Source organism: Trichosurus vulpecula, chromosome 1, assembly GCF_011100635.1.
Source record: "Trichosurus vulpecula isolate mTriVul1 chromosome 1, mTriVul1.pri, whole genome shotgun sequence".
NCBI lineage: Eukaryota > Metazoa > Chordata > Mammalia > Diprotodontia > Phalangeridae > Trichosurus > Trichosurus vulpecula.
The window spans coordinates 62,383,536-62,400,825 of NC_050573.1; the positions used below are offsets into that span (position 1 = coordinate 62,383,536).

Sequence of the window (17,290 nt, forward strand, 5' to 3'; positions counted from 1 at the left end):
CAAGTCACTTGAACCTCTGTTTGCCTCAGTTCCCTCAACCGTAAAATGGGATCCCATAACAGCACCTTACTCCCAGGGCTGTCGTGAGGATCAAACGAAATATTTCTAAGGCATGTAGCAGTATCTGGCATGTTGTAGGTGCTATGTAAATGCTATTAGCTAGTATGATAAAAAATGAGCAAGACATTTTTATTTGGAATACTTTAAAAGTCCTTTCACTGAAATTCTTTTTCTGTATTAATTTCACATGACTTTTTAAAATGCCCCTACAAATAGTTGGTTTCCTGCAGCAGTTAAAATTTTGAAATCTCTACATCAGGCGAGGACTCAGCTGATGATTACACCAATCTTCTATACTGTCAAAAATATAACAAGAGTGTCTTTTACATTTTGCTCAGCACTGAGCAATAGAAAGGTAGATTCGGCTCATGATTTATCTTGATTTCTCCAGTACGGAGTCAATCCAAACTTCTTTAGGGACACTGACATCTCAGGTGGAAGAGGATGGAAAAGTCTCACAGAGTCACAGTTTAACCATCCTAATGTAGTTGGGGTACTAATCATGCCGATATGGGCCACAAGCCTTTTCCACACACCTCTGAAATAAATGAAGAAGGCTGTATTAAGTGCTAACTAGGTTGCCAGGCATTGGGCCAAGGGCAAGGATACAATTACAAGCAAGAAAGACAGTTCCTGCCCTTAAGGAACTTACACTCTGCTGAGGAGAGACACCCCGCAGAGCTCTGTAGAGCGGGAAAGTCGGGGGCGGGGAGGAGAGGGTTACACTGGAGGCCAAAGCTGTAGGCAGTATGTCATGGAGATGGCTGCAAAGGGGCAAGCTAGGCCACAGATCAGGACTAGAGAACCCTGCCACTCAGAGCCCAGGGTCTCAGGGTGGGAGTCCAAGTTCCAGGCTGAGGCAGGGGAAGAGACTAGATTCGCTGATGACTGGTGTGAAGCTGGCAGGACTTGTGAAGCAGGGCTACCCTTTTTGTCCTTCCCAACAGGTACCAGCAGGGTGAGAGATGATCACACAAACACTCCAGCTATTGAGCCCACCACAAATGCTACAAACAGCTGTTCTTCCTTTGACAGTCAAGTGTAGTCTTGGGAACAAGCTCCCTGTAAAACATTTCTCCAGCAAGTTCATGAAACAAGCCAACATTACTGCCTTATATGGTACCTGTCTCATTCATAAAAGAGCAACTTCTTTGTTGAATGTGTTTAGGCTTTCTTTTAAAGTTTTTAGAGCAGCTTTCCTCTGAATGCCGGCATAGCCTGGCTGGGTTTGAATTTTAACTTCAGTAGCTTTCACAAAAGCTAGAGAAATAGCAGTAGACAATTCTGTACTGGCAGAGGCAGCCGTGTAAAGTGACATCTCCAATCATGATGCTTATTAAGAATCTGCAGAGAGCAGCCAGTGGAGCCTAACCTTTAGGCAGCCCACAAATACCATCTTCTTTCTTCGAGTGTGACTAAGAATCTGGTAAAAGATGCCCCTATTTTTGAGGGTCTGCCTGCACTTCACTGAGTCTGCATGCTGACATGACAGCAGTGTGAGGCCACCACTTAAGATTCTACCAAAGCCACGAAGCACACAAAACTTTCCAGAGCCAAATCCATAACTTTTTTTTTCCCTAGCAGAGGTTGCCTGAGACAGATGTGGCTGTGGTAAGGCACTCCTGGAGGCTTCAGACTGATCAAAAGCATTTATTGAGTACCTACTATGTGCCTCATACTGCAGAATCAGACTCCTAGGCTTTAAGAAAGGGAAAAGAAGGGTAGGGAATAAGCATTTACATAATGCCTACTATGTGCCAGGTACAGTGCAAGGCACTTTATAAATATTAACTTGTTTGATCCCCAAAACAATTCTGTAAGGCGAATGCTACTATTATTCCTATTTATAGCTGTGGAAACTGAGGCAAACAGAGATTAAGTAACTTGCTCACGGTCACACAGCTAGAAGGTATCTGAGGCTGGATTTGAACCTTGGTTGCCATGTGGAGGATGGATTGAAGCGAGAGGACTGGAGGCGGAGAGACCAACGAGAAAGGTAATGCAATAGTTCAGGGAAAGGCGATAAAAGCCTAAACTAGGGTGGTAGTTAATAAAAAATGGGTATAAAGTCTTTAGAACTAACCCTCCTCTTCTGGATGGTTTGCTCATTCCTCTGCTAGTCCAGCTGCCCCCTTACGGAACCTCCCAGCTCTAGGGGTCTATGATCTATCTGAATCTTCCAAAGATGAGTCACTTTTGTCTTGTGTATGTGCATGTGTGTGTGCGCGCGCACGCACGCGCGCTCTCCCAAGTTACAGCAGATACCACAGTGCAGTTTCCCCAACACAAAAGCTGGACTCCTCCCTTCCATTACCTGTTTGCCTCTTCTTTTCTACTTACCTGGAACTGGGCACTGATACTAGGTGGCTTTTTCTTTTTATGCAAATGCAGAAGGGATTTGGTGGTGCGGTCATGGAGGGTCATGCTGACAATAAGCTTCAGAGACTTGGAATCCAGCAAATTCTAAAACAGAAATATGGAGACTGATGTGCACTCATCACCCCCCGGACACTTGTCATCACTAAAATCGAAAAAGTTGTCTATAACAAATGAAATAGCACCTTCACACACAAGTCTGACATCATTACAATGAACATGAAGGACTATCTGAGTTCTCTGGTAAAGTCAGAGTTTGAGTATCACTAGAGCTTGTAAACTAGCAGTTGTATATTTGTTGTAATGAGGTTTAACCTATATTCCATTCTGAATGGAGCCTTGACTTTGGAAGGCCTTTTAAACATCCTCTGGGATTTGTATTTCAATTGCTTTCTTCAGTCCAAATGGTGGAATTATTTCCTTTCCCTTTAGACTGGTATTACTCAAAGTGTAGTCCATAAATGCATCGAGATCCTTGAGATCTTTTCAAGGGGTCCATGAGGTTAAACTATTTTCATAATAATATTAAGATATTTCAATCTCTAACAGTGCAAATGTCAGTAGATACAACCCACATACTCAAACGCCATTTCAAGAAAGAGCCCCATGAAAAGGCTTTTAATCTTTAAAGTCTAAAAGGGTTCTAAGACCAAAGAGATCGAGAGCCTCTGCTTCAGATGATGCTTCTCTATCAAGATGTTCTGCTACTCACAGATTGATGATTAATTATATAGTTTCTAGAATACAGCGGTCCATTCAACAAAGCGTATTGTCTTTATAGTGATTTATCTCATTAAATCGTACTTATGTGGCAGACTGAATTACTCTAGTCAAACATTCTGTTCTACCAATGACAATCTTTCTGTTCGGCTGGTTGACTAGAAGTGTTAATAATATTCATGTTTCTTGCCTGATAATTCATATGGCACTCAATTACAAAGTTATGTCATTTGACCCTAATGATATAACAAAAAGAAAAATATAGTGCTTTAATGTTTAGAAAACACTTCTCTAACAACTCTGTTATGTTGTAACATATTATCACTCTCATTTTACAAGTGAGGAAACTGAGGCCCAGAAGTTAAGTGAGTTGTCTAAGGTCCCAAGACATAGTCTGGTCACATTTATAGGGATTTCAATACAATACTTTAAGAATCTAATACTTCATCCATGTGGGTACTTCCTCAGTACATACAATGTAACCCTTCTTCTACCTAGCAGACTGGGCTCTTGGTACAACTTTTAGGGATTTCATACCATTTTATACACATAAACAACTTAAATAAGTGAGACATAAGTCATTCCTACAAAAGCTGAAAAACACATTTCCCCCCTGGGGCTGGTGACAGAAAAGGGAGTGGGCTAGAAAATTTATAAGGCAAGAAAATAATTTACTATATTACGTAATATTGCTTTAGACATGTCCTCCTGCCAAGATGCATTTTCACGACTTGCAAAATAAGACATCTTTAAATGTGTTGAACAAGTTTACCTTTGGAATGATCTGCTTTTGTTTGATACCTTTACTTTTCCTGTTAAAATATTAAAAATTGTTTTTATGAAATTGAATGCACATGATTTCTATATTTGGGTTAGTTCAGCAAGCCATGCCTTGCAGGTTAGCTAGGTCAAGCTAAGAAGCCAGAGAGGAAGAGAACAAGTGCAACAACTTACTTTAGAAATCTTTAAAAATCAGATGGGGGGAGGGCTGCATGAATATGTAATTTAGCTAATCAAGCTATAATGCACACACTCTAGTGGTCAGAGGTAAATCTTTACTTCTTATTGTGAGAGCAGAACTACTAGCAAAGCAAAAGTGACCATTCATATTTTCCAAGTGGAGGTTCCAATGACTAACTTAACATAATTTTCTAACCTATAAAAACCGTGGCCTGCTGAAGATTTTGCTGAAAAATTACAAAATCATCAAACATTTATGAAATGTCTACTAAGTGCAGGGAACACTGATTAGACACTGACAATTCACAGATGAAAAGGATGCAGATAGAGCATCTGGCATAGGGGAGCATCAAGCAAGGTGTGCTGTGATGAGGGTAAAGGAGGGACAGAAACAACATGCTCCAGGAAAACAGGAAGAGGCTGGAGGGAGGGGAGAAGCCATTCCAAGTTCATGACGATGCTTCCAGATCATAGCATCAGCTGATTAAGACACTGACTATATTTTTCATTGTACTAGATGCCTCAGTAATGTTTTTGGGGAAAACTTAACTAGTCTAAAAGGTCTTTAGACTTCCCTAAGCTACAGCATGGGGTTAGCTAAAAAATGAAATTTTGACCTCTGGGTTAACTTTGAAATTTTACTAGGACAGGAGCTAACTTTTTTCTTTCATCACATGAGTTTAAGGTAGAAATCAGCTTCTAAGCAGCTGAGAATAAGATTAAAATGAGGGCCACAAGTGGGAAAGCATTACAAAGTCCTTGGAACCTACAGATTTTGACATGAATTTTTGAGATGCTTCTTTGGGGCCAACAATGAAAAACACAAAAAAGGAAGCTCCATTTGCATGCCGAGACTTAGCTCTATAAGCATTCAAGACTGTTGTGAGTTTTTTTTGGGGGGGGGGTGGTGTTTGAGGTGAGGTTGAGAGGTTCAGAGCAAGAAAATAAAAGTCTCTTGAAATATGTATGTCATAATGGCAACAAACATTTATTAAACTGCAAAAGGTCCTGTGATTAGCACTGGAAACATAGAAATAAAAGCAACAGTGCCTTCCCCCCAGTTTACAATCTAGCTAGGAATGAAATATGTAAGAGTAACTCTAATGCAAATTGGGAGAGGTCAAACAAAAATCACTTGAGGGATTCAAGGAAGGTGGTGGGCTCTCTTCTCACTGAGGAGGATCAAGGTAGACATCAGGGAACAGGAAGGACTTCTGCTGACTGGGGCCACTACAAATTTATGGTATATAATCTCAACGAGGCCCTCACTGGTGTCTGCTAACCTTTAATTACTCTGCCCTGTCTATCCCACTCCCCACAGTCTTTGTTCCAAATCATCTTTTCTCTTAAGCCATGTACAGCACACTTCCATCCTCTCACTCAGCAGAGCACCTCACTTCACACTCTCAAGAAAAAACTGAGGCCATCTATTATGAACTCTCTCTTCTTCCCAATTCTATACATCACTCCCCACCATTTTCTCCTCCTTTATTCCAGTCTGAGAAAGAGGTGCCAGTGCCAACCTCTGCTTGTGCCCTTGATCCCCATTCCCTCCCATCTCCTTTGGCAGCTCACCCCTTCAATCATTTTTCTCCCCCTAATTTCCTTATCTATTGACATCCTCCCTACTCCTTAAACACATGCCCAGATCTCCTCCATCCTTAACAAAAAACTTTTACTTGAGCCTCAAATGAAAGTTTGAAGGGATCCTGATCCCCTGCTTTTCACAACCAAATTCCTAAAAAAAAGCCAACCACACTCAACAACTCTGCTTTCTCACTCCATCCCCTTATTTCTCAGAGCCTTGCAATCAGGCTCCTGACTTCATCCTTCCACTTATACTGCTTTTTCCAAAATGACTCAGTTGTTGAGTTGCCAAATGACTCAGTCTCCATCCTTTTTGAACTCTGCTGCATTTAATGCTGCTGACCATCCCATCCCTTCTAGATACTTTCTCTTCTCTGAGCTCTCATGACACTGATCTCTGTTGGTCCCCAGTCTTATCTGTGTTCTATCCCCTGTACACGGGTATATGGCAGGACTTTGTTCTGGGACCTGCCTATGTTCTTGGGGTGATTTTATAAGGGCCTGCAAATTCAACGACCACCTCTATGCAGCTGACTTCTCCTGAACTCCCCCTGCCCCCAACATCATCAAGTGTATACTGGACGTCTCTAATCGGATATCCTGGAGGCATCTCAAATTCCTTATCTTTCACTCCCATCCCCCAACTTTCCTATTTCTGTTGAGGACCTCAGAGTCATCTACTCTTCCTCCTTCTCTTACTTCCTTAGAGTCAATTAAGTGCTGACTTGAAAGTTCTGCCTCCATAATATGTTTTCACATCTGCCTGCTTTTCTTCACTCAGAGGGCCACTAATATAGTTCAGCCTAGTTGTCATCTCTCCTCTGGACTACTGATTACAACAGCCTCCTAATAAGGCTCCCTGTCTCCGGTCATTCTCCTCTCCAATCCACTCTTTATACAGCTGCCAAACAAACATTCCTAAAAGGCGGGTCTGTTCATGTCACTGCCCTGCTGCAGAAGTTCTACTCATTTCCTCTTGCTTCCAGGGTAAAAGATGAGCTCCTCTGTTGGACCTATAAACTTTTCACCATCTGGCTCCAATGTGCCTTCATAGGCACACTAGACTCCTTAGTGTCCTCGAGGGTCCTGTGAAGCTGGGCCACCTGCCCTGTATATCGATTTTCTGTTTCTTCACCTTGGTGAGGCTCTTCCTCACGCTCAGAATACACTCCTTCTTCTCCACCCCATGACCAGCCCAAGTGCTACATACAGCAAGGAGCCTATCCTAAGCTCCCCTGTTGCTAGAGGCCTCCTTCCTGCCCCCAAATTACTTTGTATCTACTTCATGCATATTTTATATTGACTTTTCTATGTACATGTTGTAACAGAATGCAAATTCTATGGGGTCAGAGACTGCTTTTGTCTTGATTGCTAGTGCCTATGAAATAGCTGACACTTAAGAAGATCTCGTTGAATGGCCCTACACAAAGGAGGTGAGGTGAGAGAGGGCAGGTCATGATCTGGTCATTGCCAGTAGAAGACAAGCACAGAAGAGACAGCAGGAAGGGGGACAGGAAGAGTTAAGGGTTGTTTGGAGCCAGGCTGGCGGGCCTTAAGCACCAAGTGACGTAGTCTGTATTTTCATGTTTAGGAGAAAGGGAATATCACTGAGGTTTGTCAGCAGGGCAACACAGGATCAGGAAAGTAGGTTGGAAGATCACTCTGGCTGTAGTGTGAGGGATGAATTGGAGAGGAGAGTAATGAGAGGTAGGGAGACAAGTTAGGAGGCCATTCTCCTGGTGAAACAGAAAGGTTTCGTAAATCAGAGGGGGTTTTCAAGGCATTTCATGGTCTTAGGAAGCCAGTTAGCATTCTACAGCACATTCACTTGTGCTCAAAGAAACCTTGGCAACAGTTAGTGTTAAACAAGAAACATTTTCAGCAGCCACCACACTGACTAGAAAGGAATCTACTCGGGCCTGTTATTTTCTATCAGAGGTAATGCATTTCTGCAGATAACATCTGCTTTTGCACTGAAGGAATAGCATGTTATTGTTGCACTTGCAAGAAGTATTACCCAAAGCACCAGGAACTCACAGGAAGTGGGCCCGGGGCTGCTGAAGCCGACTGAGGGACTGAAGAAGCCTACGAGGGTCTTCACCCTGCCAGGGCAGTCCTTTTATAGTCTTGATGATTTGGTCATGCAAATCCCTAAGAGGTCCAGAGGGAAAGGCAGAGAGAGGAAGATGTCCCAGATAGAGAAAACAAGGCGTTAAAATAGTAAGGCCCATCACCACAGGAGTTGAAACAGGAAGTTCTATTACCCAATGTGCCCCAAAGTTAAAATTAGGGTGCTTTCTCAGGCTATGCGATCATAAACATGTACTCCAACAATGCTCAATTCATCTTTGGGAGATGTACTCTCCTTTGCTTTGAGATAGGGACAAGGAGAATTTTATTTATCCTGTCTGTACAGGAGAAGACTTGAGGGTGAGGGCAGCTAGAACATGATTTTGGCCTTCAAATACTTTAGACTTATTTTGCTTGATCCGAGGGGACAAAATTATGACCAAAAAGTTGAAGTTAAAGAAAGGCAGATGTTTACTTAATATAAAGAAGAACTTTGTAACAATTAGAGCTGTCCAAAAGTGGAATGAACTTCTGGGGTCTTCCAACAGAATCTGGGGGAACACTTGTCAGGGATGTCATAGAGATGGATCTGTGCATCAGGAAGCTGTTTGCCTAGATAACATCTGACGTCCCTTCTAACCAGGATTCTTGAAAGCAATTTTGCAAGCACTGAGTTATTACTCTACGGATGAACTCTTTGCAACACGGTTTCTCACCGATGGAAATCAGAAAATAAATAACCATGAACAACTCATAGGAGCAAATTTATGACCCTTAGTGGACTTATTAAAAAGTACCAATATGTATATATTTTTAATATGTCAAAGAATAATGTTTTACTCGGGGTCATAGGATTCAGAATTAGAAGGTGCCTTATTTGAGAAGATGTAAACTGCATTTCCTTTTTATTTTCTGTTATCATACAATCTCCTTAAAAGATTACAGAAAAGTTTGAGTTTAATGCCATTTTAACAATCTGTATAGCAACTGTAAATGCAAAACAATCTTATAGGATCTTCTCTTAAAAAACTGTAACAAATTTTTCTATTAATTTCACTTATTCAGTGATTTTGGTCTCGTGTTTTTTAGTTGTCAAAAGGCTATTTCCTCCCCTGATGTTCTACTAGGACATCTCCTGGTGGTGAATAGGTGACACTGGTTTCTCAAAATTATGCCAGCAGAGCACAAGCTCAGGCAGGTCCTACTCAACCCAAGGAGTGAGGATTTGGCAATGGATCATGTGTTTGTTGTCTGTTCAAGGTACAGCCTGGCTAAAATAAGAGGCTCATGAGAAGAAAGTTAGCCAGAGGATGCTCATGGAGACTCTCTATAAGAAATCAGGAGTTAGGATTTATGTCGCTAGAGGCAGGGATCCATATTTTACTTACTAAAGCAAGTAAAATGCTGTTTTATCATCTGGTTTTATTTTCAAAATTATAGTATTTAAAGGCCATTCTCTGAAACAGTTTGAGGAGATTCAAATTAAGAGCTTCAAAATATTTGCTTTAAATTTGTTACTTTTGTTAGAGTTTTAGATTTGACCTCTAAGGTCCCTTTCAAATATGTGATCAATACTTTTGGAAATGAAGCAACAGTAAAATTTCACTTCTTTTGGGTCAGGTTATTTTTTTTTATTTTTATTTTTTTTAATTTTTTTTTGGGTCAGGTTATTTTAAATACATGTTTAAGCTCTTAAAAGTTAGCCTGGGATAAGCCCTAATTAGGGCTTAATTTAATTCATGCACCATGCTAAGTACCTACCTTCTTTCACTCCTTCTCCAGAGAGGCACAAACCAAAGATAACAGAAGTGTTAAGTTTCACTTCTAAGTATAAAATGCTATTATACTCCTGAGCTTCTCAGTGCAACAGCCGCTTTCCAAAATAAAACAAGATTTGCTTTTCCCCAACTCTTAAAAAACCATCTTTTTTTTGCCATTTGCAGTGCCAAATCTGTCAAGGTCACCACGCCTCAGCCTCTAGCATTTCACAGATCTGTAATCTGTAATTCATTTCATTTTCTTAGGAACAATTGGTATCACTTTTTTCCTGGCTTGAATTCTGCACTGAGCCCGTTCAGGAAGATTAGCTTCCCATGAATGTGCCTCCCTGGTCTCTGCTTACAAAGCCTACTTACTTCTTGCTTTCATAAAAAGCAATGATGTCCTCAAAATCGTTAATATCGAATTCCTCAGAGCAATCAAATGAGAAATCAAGCACTGAACGGCTGCAAAGGGAAAATTTATATCACCTAAATACGTTAGGAAAAGGTGATTCTGAACATGGAGAGCATCACCTGGGCTCTATCCTGCAATGAAACCTATATTGCACAGCACACTGATGTTAATGGTCAGCTTCATTATTTTAAAAGCACATGTATAGTTTTGGAAACCATCATGTCTTTCCTTTATTTGTGAACAGAATTTAAAACATGGAAAAGAAGCAGACAGACTGGGAAGGCAAATTGGGTTTTAATTTGCACCACCGGTGGGAATACCAACACAGATTCACTGAAATATATACAAAGAGAAAGTTCTATAAACACAAGGTGAAGCTATCAGATGTATCACTTGGTTACATTTTAGTTTATTTTTTCAACTTAAGAGTTATTTGCCTAGTACCCTCTGTGAAGAAAGGATTTTTGTGGTGTAATCTGGTGAATGGTCAGATTTTGCCTACACATGTGTCATGCACCCTTGATGATGCAATGATGGCAGGAGGGGCATGTTTAGGGGTGACTTTTAGTTGTTGCTTCTTCCACTGCAGAAGGAAGGCCTGATAGGACAGAGCCGGGTAGGCAATGGTTTGAAGGGAAGGGAACGGAGAGGGGTGGCACACAAGGCACAGTTTTTAATATGACTCTCAATATACATATGCATTTTAACACCAGAAAATTCCATTCTGCATGACACCTTGGTATTGATCTTGTGATACATCAAGTCACCTTTTATAGAGAAAGTGCAAGACCTCAAAGAGTACAGCAACATATTTTCAGTATACAATTATGAAGGAAAACAAACTTCATCAAGAATTTTTTGTCTTTTGAATGTTGGCTAATACAAATGAAGAAACATGACAAAATTTCAGAATCCCACAAATACTGTAACTGTATCTAATACTTCAATAACAAGGATTTCCCCCCTGCCTACCCCAATAACTACTGTTGCACTATGAAATGAAAATAAATTACTCTTTTCAGAGGTAAAGTTACATTCATACCTTCACTGGGAAGTGAGTGGGGGGACAATTTTCCAACCTTGCTTAGGCTGCATCAAATGCCTTTCCCAGCTCTGCCAAGGGATTTCAAAATATTTTGTGTATCTCAAACAAAAATCTGAAGATACTAATTGAGAACTAGCAAAAGCAAATTAATTCAAGAAGCATCTATGCTCTTGATAATTTTAATAGAATAAGAGAAATGTTTTTAAATCAAACACATTACTTTGCATGAAAAAAGGTCATTTGGCAAACACAAATACCTACAAACAAACTTTAAAAAGAACCTACGGTAAACTGAGATTAAATGGATTTCAATAGATTAGATGATATGATGATAGCTTTATTTCATCTCAGGTTAAAAAGCAACCCAATTTCACTCATTTCCATATTTTTGTTGTTAAATGAGAACTTTAGTTATTCTCCCATGTTACATAAATCCTCACTTACTATTTTGGGTTTTTTATATGGCTCCATTTAGATAAATTAAAGGTTTCTCTTACCGATAAAGTTTTTCTGATGGAGTATTGGTTTTCTGTGGCTCTCCTGGGGGAGTTCTGATTAGAGGGGATGCCACACCTGCTAGGAAAGAAGAGCAGTAGATACAATGGGAAAGGATTAATTAAGAATCAAAATAATACAAAGAGATTTTGAAATAGTGAATGTTTAATGGATCACAAATAAGAGTTGCTCCTTACTTCTCACAAGGGTTTCCTATTATTTCCTTCATTAATAAAACAAAATCACATAACTGTGCACATTAACAAAACATACATAAATTAATCTTTGTGAACCCGAGCTGAATAAACGGCTATAGTAGCAATTAGATTTGAAGAGCTTTCTCACCCATTAATAGGTCATGTGACCTGCTTATGGCACAGGAAGCCTAAGTCACATGTGGTGGGAGGAGCTTCCTGACAGGAAGAGGAAGTTATGTCACAGGAAATGGACAGAGCACAAGCATTATGGCTGCTAATGGCCGTCATGATGGTGAGAGCTGAACAGACTGTGACTCAGCTGTACTGTGAGTTTGTTTTGGGAAGACCCCAGCAGGGGTCGGAGAGGTTTGGGATGGCGAGGCTCCATGTTGTGATATTACATATTGGATGTTTTACAGCTCTGATAGATTGGGTAAATGGCTCGTGGGATATGGTTCTCTGGTGTCTGAATAAATGGTTTACTTCTACCTTCTGTATGGAGAGTCTCTCAAACTCTGCGATACAGAACCACATGGGCATTTTGACAATTATCATCTACATTGTTATTACTGCCTTACTGATAAAACTGCATTCGCTAAAAATAGAATTTCAGATGAAAGATGAACTTTTATTTCCTTGTTTAAATGTATATAATTGGTAGTTTTACATCTCAAAACAGCCATTAATAAAATGCACAAATATTGTAGCCAAGTTTTTGTGAGTTCATCATTTCTCAACTTTTAAGACTGGTGTTGAGGATCAGGGATATAGTTCTTGAGGAACACACATAACAACTTGAAACAACTAAGCAGATAAAAAAAAGCAAACTTGCCAATTAAAGGAAAATTTTTGTTCACTAAAAAGGCCAAAAAGATTTAACATATAACTTGATGGAAAATACATATTGTTCAGTTTCATTCAGGGACATAAAACATTACTAAATCATTAAAAAATTTGAAAGCAAACTTTATAATAAAATGTAGCAACAGTTGACATTTACAGTCCTTTCTGGTTACAAAATATTTTACTCATACTTGACTGATCTTCAGAACAGCCTAGTAAAGCAGATAATGGAAGTATTTTTATCTTCCTATCACAGCTGAGGAAAGTTACTAATGATCTCTTAAACGGCAATTCCAATGGCCTTTTCTCAATCCTTATCCTTGTTGACTTCTCGGCAGCCAACACCGTTGATCACCTTCTCTTTGACAGTCTCTTCTCTCCAGGTTTTTGAAACATTGCCTTCTGCTCCCATTACCTCTCTGTGTAGGCCAGCTCTTCACCCAGCTCCACCCAAGAACTCTAAGTATCCCACAAGATTCTGTCCTGGGCCCTCTTCTCCTTCTGTACTATTTTGTTTGGTGATCTCATCTGCTTCCACAGAGTCAATTATCTCTGTGACTCTCAGATCTATTTATCCAGAACTCTCTTGACCTCCGGCTGTCTATCAGCTTGAACTGGATGTCCTTTAGACAGCCCAAACTCAACATGTTCAATACAAAACTCGTTATCTTCACTCTCCTCTTTGTCTTCCTTCCCTATTATTGATGAAGGCACCGCCATCCCTCTGGCCACACAGGTTCAAAACCTAGGTGCCATCCTCACTTAACTCTCCCTGCCCTCCATATTCAATCAGGTGTCAAATCCTACTGGTTCTACTTTTGTAATATCTCTCAGAATTAAATAAACTCTAGTGGCTTCCCATCTCCAGGATAAAAGAGAAAATCTCCTGTTTGGCTTTTAAAGCCCTTTATAACCTAGCCCCTTCTTACCTTTCCAGTCCTTTTATACCTTATTCTCCTCCATATACTTTTTGATCTAGTGACACCAGCCTCCTTACTGTTCCTATCACAAGAGACTCCCATCTCCTGACGCTGTACACCTTCACGGGTTGTCCCCCAGGCCTGGCCTTCTCTGCCTCCTAGTTTCTTTCCAAATCTCAGTTAATGCTCCACTGTCTGCAAGAAGCCTTTCCTCAACCCCCTTAATAGTAGTGCCTTCCCTCTGAGGATATTTCCAATTTATTTAGATTGAGAGTAGGGTCTATTTTTCCCTTTCTTCATAGTACCAGGAACAAAGCAGGCACTTAATAAATGCTTGCTAACTTGACAAAACTGGCTGAATGAAATGGAGGTTTGCTCTAAGCTACACAGCTGCCAGACTGCCCTGGCCCAGCCTGGAACTCAGGCCTTCTGACACCCCACCCAATTCAGTATCCTTTCCATTCTACCACACTGCTCTGTCTTGTTGATGTTACTTGTGGCTCTCTCTCCTCCTCTTTGGTCAGTTTGGGCAGAATTGATTTAGAAGGATAACTGAAAGTCATTGGTCACTGAGTAACACTGGAGAACTGTCTGCCTTCCACAGGAAATGATACTTAGGCGTCATCTGGTTAGCAAATGTGACTTAGCCAAAAAATACTGCCCCAGTACAGTACTGTGCATTTTATCTTATGATCATTATTTTTACTTCACTTAAACTGTATTAGTGCCTTTTTGATTATATCACAGTAATTTCTACTTAACCCTACTCCTGACCCTGCATTGAACACTTCCTTAAAAAAAGACAACAACATTTAAGCAAAAGCAGTATGGTGACCATTTCTGTCTAGTCCTACATATGTTAAATTAAGGATTTAAGTGCTTAGACACCCTATAGCTTTTCTTTTCTTTATTCTGAAGTGGGAAGAAAATAGTAATAATTCATATGAATACAGTGCTTTAGGAGACAAAGCACCTTCCTTTTCACTAACTCCAGGAGATAGACAATATAACGATTCCATTTTGTAAATGAGGAAACTAAGTCTCACAAGTATTAAATGACTTGCCCAAGGCTGTCAGACAGTAAGTGTCAGGGTCTGAATGCAAACTCAAGCCTAGCACTCTTGCCATTGGACTTTGCTGGGTAATGCTTGGAAAGGAGGAACTTCAAGGGGTAGGGAAATATAATACCAGGGAAGGAAAATTTCAGGCACAGTAAGCACTTCACTCTCCATTCTAATCCCCTACTGTCTTAATTTGCCATCACACTTTCACTTCCTGTTCTAAACTTGTTCTTAGCAATGACATGAGATTTAAAATAGGCTGAAACCATAAAAAGGGAGATTCCATTTACCCATCTCAGAAGTCTGGCAGGGCATTTACCATATGCAGAGGAAGTGCTGGCACCTCTAGGACCTGGGATGGGGTGAGACTTAGCTTAGGAAATCACAATACTACCAGGGAACAAACGCTTGTTTCCTATATCCCCTAAAAGAGGGCAGTTGCTGAAGCCTGTTCTGCAGATACAGAACAGCTTTTCCTAGGTGGCCATGAGCAGATGTCAGGATTTTCAAAGCCGTCAGCTCTGGTTTATTCTCCACTCGGTACCTGAAGCTCTCTCAGCCCTCTCAGCACGGAGTCGTCCTGCCTCCCGGAAAACGGCCATTGCTCGAATGGCCGCTCGGAGAATGGCCCAGCGGAATACTGCCACAGGATCCATCCCAATTAATTCCCGAATGTAATCACTCTCACTACTTCGGAGCAAAGCCACAATGTCAGGTCTCATGTAATCCATATTCTTCTCTCGGAAATCCTGGGGAAAATTGGTCAGAAAGTCATTTTCTAAATGCATTTCTGTCCTTAAGTCAGAATGGAAAGGGGTTCATAAGGACATAGATTCAGAGCAATTTAGGGGTCAGCCATCAAGCTCAATTCCTCCAATGTAACGATGAGCAAACATCAGAGAGAAATGACTCGTTGAACCCAGGTGGTAAATAGCAGAATTGGGACTCAAAGCGTCTTCCTTGGACTCCAGATCTATATTACCGGAAGAAGATAATCCAGACACATTCTGGCATCAATAATACTCTGTCAAGATGGTAAGAACATTGGCTACTACACACACACACAGCTATGGGGGTGGGGGACATAGCTCCATGTAGATCTTTACACACACACTGAGTAAATGGCTGTAAGAAAAATGGCTACTATTTAGAGTAAGAAGATGGCTGGATCACAAATTATCCAGCCACTTAAAAGTATAGCCAGGCCTTTATTTCTGGGCAGACAAAGACACCACTGACAACTTTAAATTAAATACAATGAAAGCAAACAGAGAGCTGGCATTAAAGTGAGGACAATCTGTGTTCAAGGCCTGCCTCTGACACAGACTGGCCACTGCCTCTCATAAAATCACTTAATCTCTCAGGGGTCCAGGCAGCTAATACTATACGATGCAGAACAATTACTGATCTGGGCTGCTGGAGAGTTTCCTCACTAATCCTTACTGGGCATTTCTTGACCAATGAAATCACATATGGGGACCTAAACAAATGCATATTGCATACCTTTATCTGATATTTAACTTTCCCTGCAAAATGCTGGATGATAAATGCAGGCTCCATTACTGGGGTCCCAACAAAGAACCTGTTCTCTTCATGTTGCTGTTTGAACTTCGCCAGCAGAGTCTGGCTGGTGGCATGTGGAAAGCTACAATGAAAATTGAAATGCTGAGTTTGAGAAAAGTGAGCACAATGAAAGAAATGTGATATTAACTGGATATTTTAGGTCTTTCTGAAGTAGCCATAAATCTAACCATAGTGATTAGAAAGAAAAAAAACCTGGTGTGCTATCCAACAGGGCGGCTAAGAAGTCACTAAATAATTCAAAAGGAACAAAAATAAATTTCTAGACAGTACATCCAAAGCAAAAGATTAATAATATTCAATAAACTGCCACTGACAGAACTGCAATTCCTACTCACATAATACACAGATACGAAGGTACAAAATGGCAGTCATTTCAATCTGATTTAAAGCCTTTACTAAAGTGCTGGCCTGGAAGCTAATGGTTTTTTGAAAGCTTTATGACAGAACCAACTTTAAGAAGGCTCTGAATAAGGCCCAAACTCGGTGAGGGAATCACCAGGAGAAGAATTTTTCATGAAGGCTGTCTGTTCTAAAGTGTGGAAGATTTACAATCTACACTGGCTGAGGGAGAATGATAAAAATCTCTGAAATGCAGCTTAAACAGAGGCATGGAGTTTCTAGGTTTACAGGTGATAAATAGTCTTTGTGCTCAAATGCTTTCTTAAAGAGGAACTGTCACCTTAGCTCTAGAGCACAGTTAATGTAAAACTTATCCAACCTGCTACATTTCTTGGTTATATACCAGCTAATCCACTTCTCTATTTTTCTTGTCTACTGATGACCAGCCAATCAACAAAAAGTATGAAGACTTACTTGCTTTCTTCATCCAGAAGATAAAAAAGGCCAGTGGGCTTCTTGCTGATCAAGTGAATACATCCCACATTATCTGTATAGTCAATATTGTGCCAAGTGATTCCTTCACTCTGATATTCTTCCTGCAGAGTTAGAAAATGCTTTATTAGCTAAAAACCTGAAGGTCTCCATGGGCTCCATAATCTATCATGGTAATATAAAATTAAGAGGCAGTTAAATGTTATACAATCTAACAGAATGATTTCTATATATTTGCATAATTCAATTCCTCACTTAGATCTCATTAGTGGAGAGAACAAAAGACAAAAAGAAATCAAATATTTAAGAGAGGATACTTTTATTTCATCCAAAATAAAGCCTTACAAAGCCTTTATCTGTGATATT

At 40.3% G+C, this 17,290-nt stretch overlaps 1 protein-coding gene across 8 annotated transcripts in view; it reads right to left on the reverse strand.

Moving 5' to 3' along the window:
• The window catches only part of MYO9B (myosin IXB), a 130,027-nt gene that overhangs the window by 33,444 nt on the left and 79,293 nt on the right, over window positions 1–17,290 (reverse strand). For 3 of the 8 annotated variants that reach the window (XM_036763522.1, XM_036763536.1, XM_036763513.1), the window contains exons 11-17: window positions 16,907–17,028; window positions 16,013–16,154; window positions 15,054–15,258; window positions 11,491–11,566; window positions 7,741–7,854; window positions 3,929–3,968; window positions 2,401–2,523 (exon numbers count right to left, since the gene is read on the reverse strand). In XM_036763522.1, the coding sequence (XP_036619417.1) occupies window positions 2,401–2,523; window positions 3,929–3,968; window positions 7,741–7,854; window positions 11,491–11,566; window positions 15,054–15,258; window positions 16,013–16,154; window positions 16,907–17,028 (822 nt within the window). Of the gene's footprint in view, window positions 1–2,400; window positions 2,524–3,928; window positions 3,969–7,740; window positions 7,855–9,908; window positions 9,999–11,490; window positions 11,570–15,053; window positions 15,259–16,012; window positions 16,155–16,906; window positions 17,029–17,290 lie in introns of all 8 variants that reach the window. The other 5 variants (XM_036763498.1, XM_036763478.1, XM_036763506.1 and 2 more) reach the window with 3 other exon arrangements.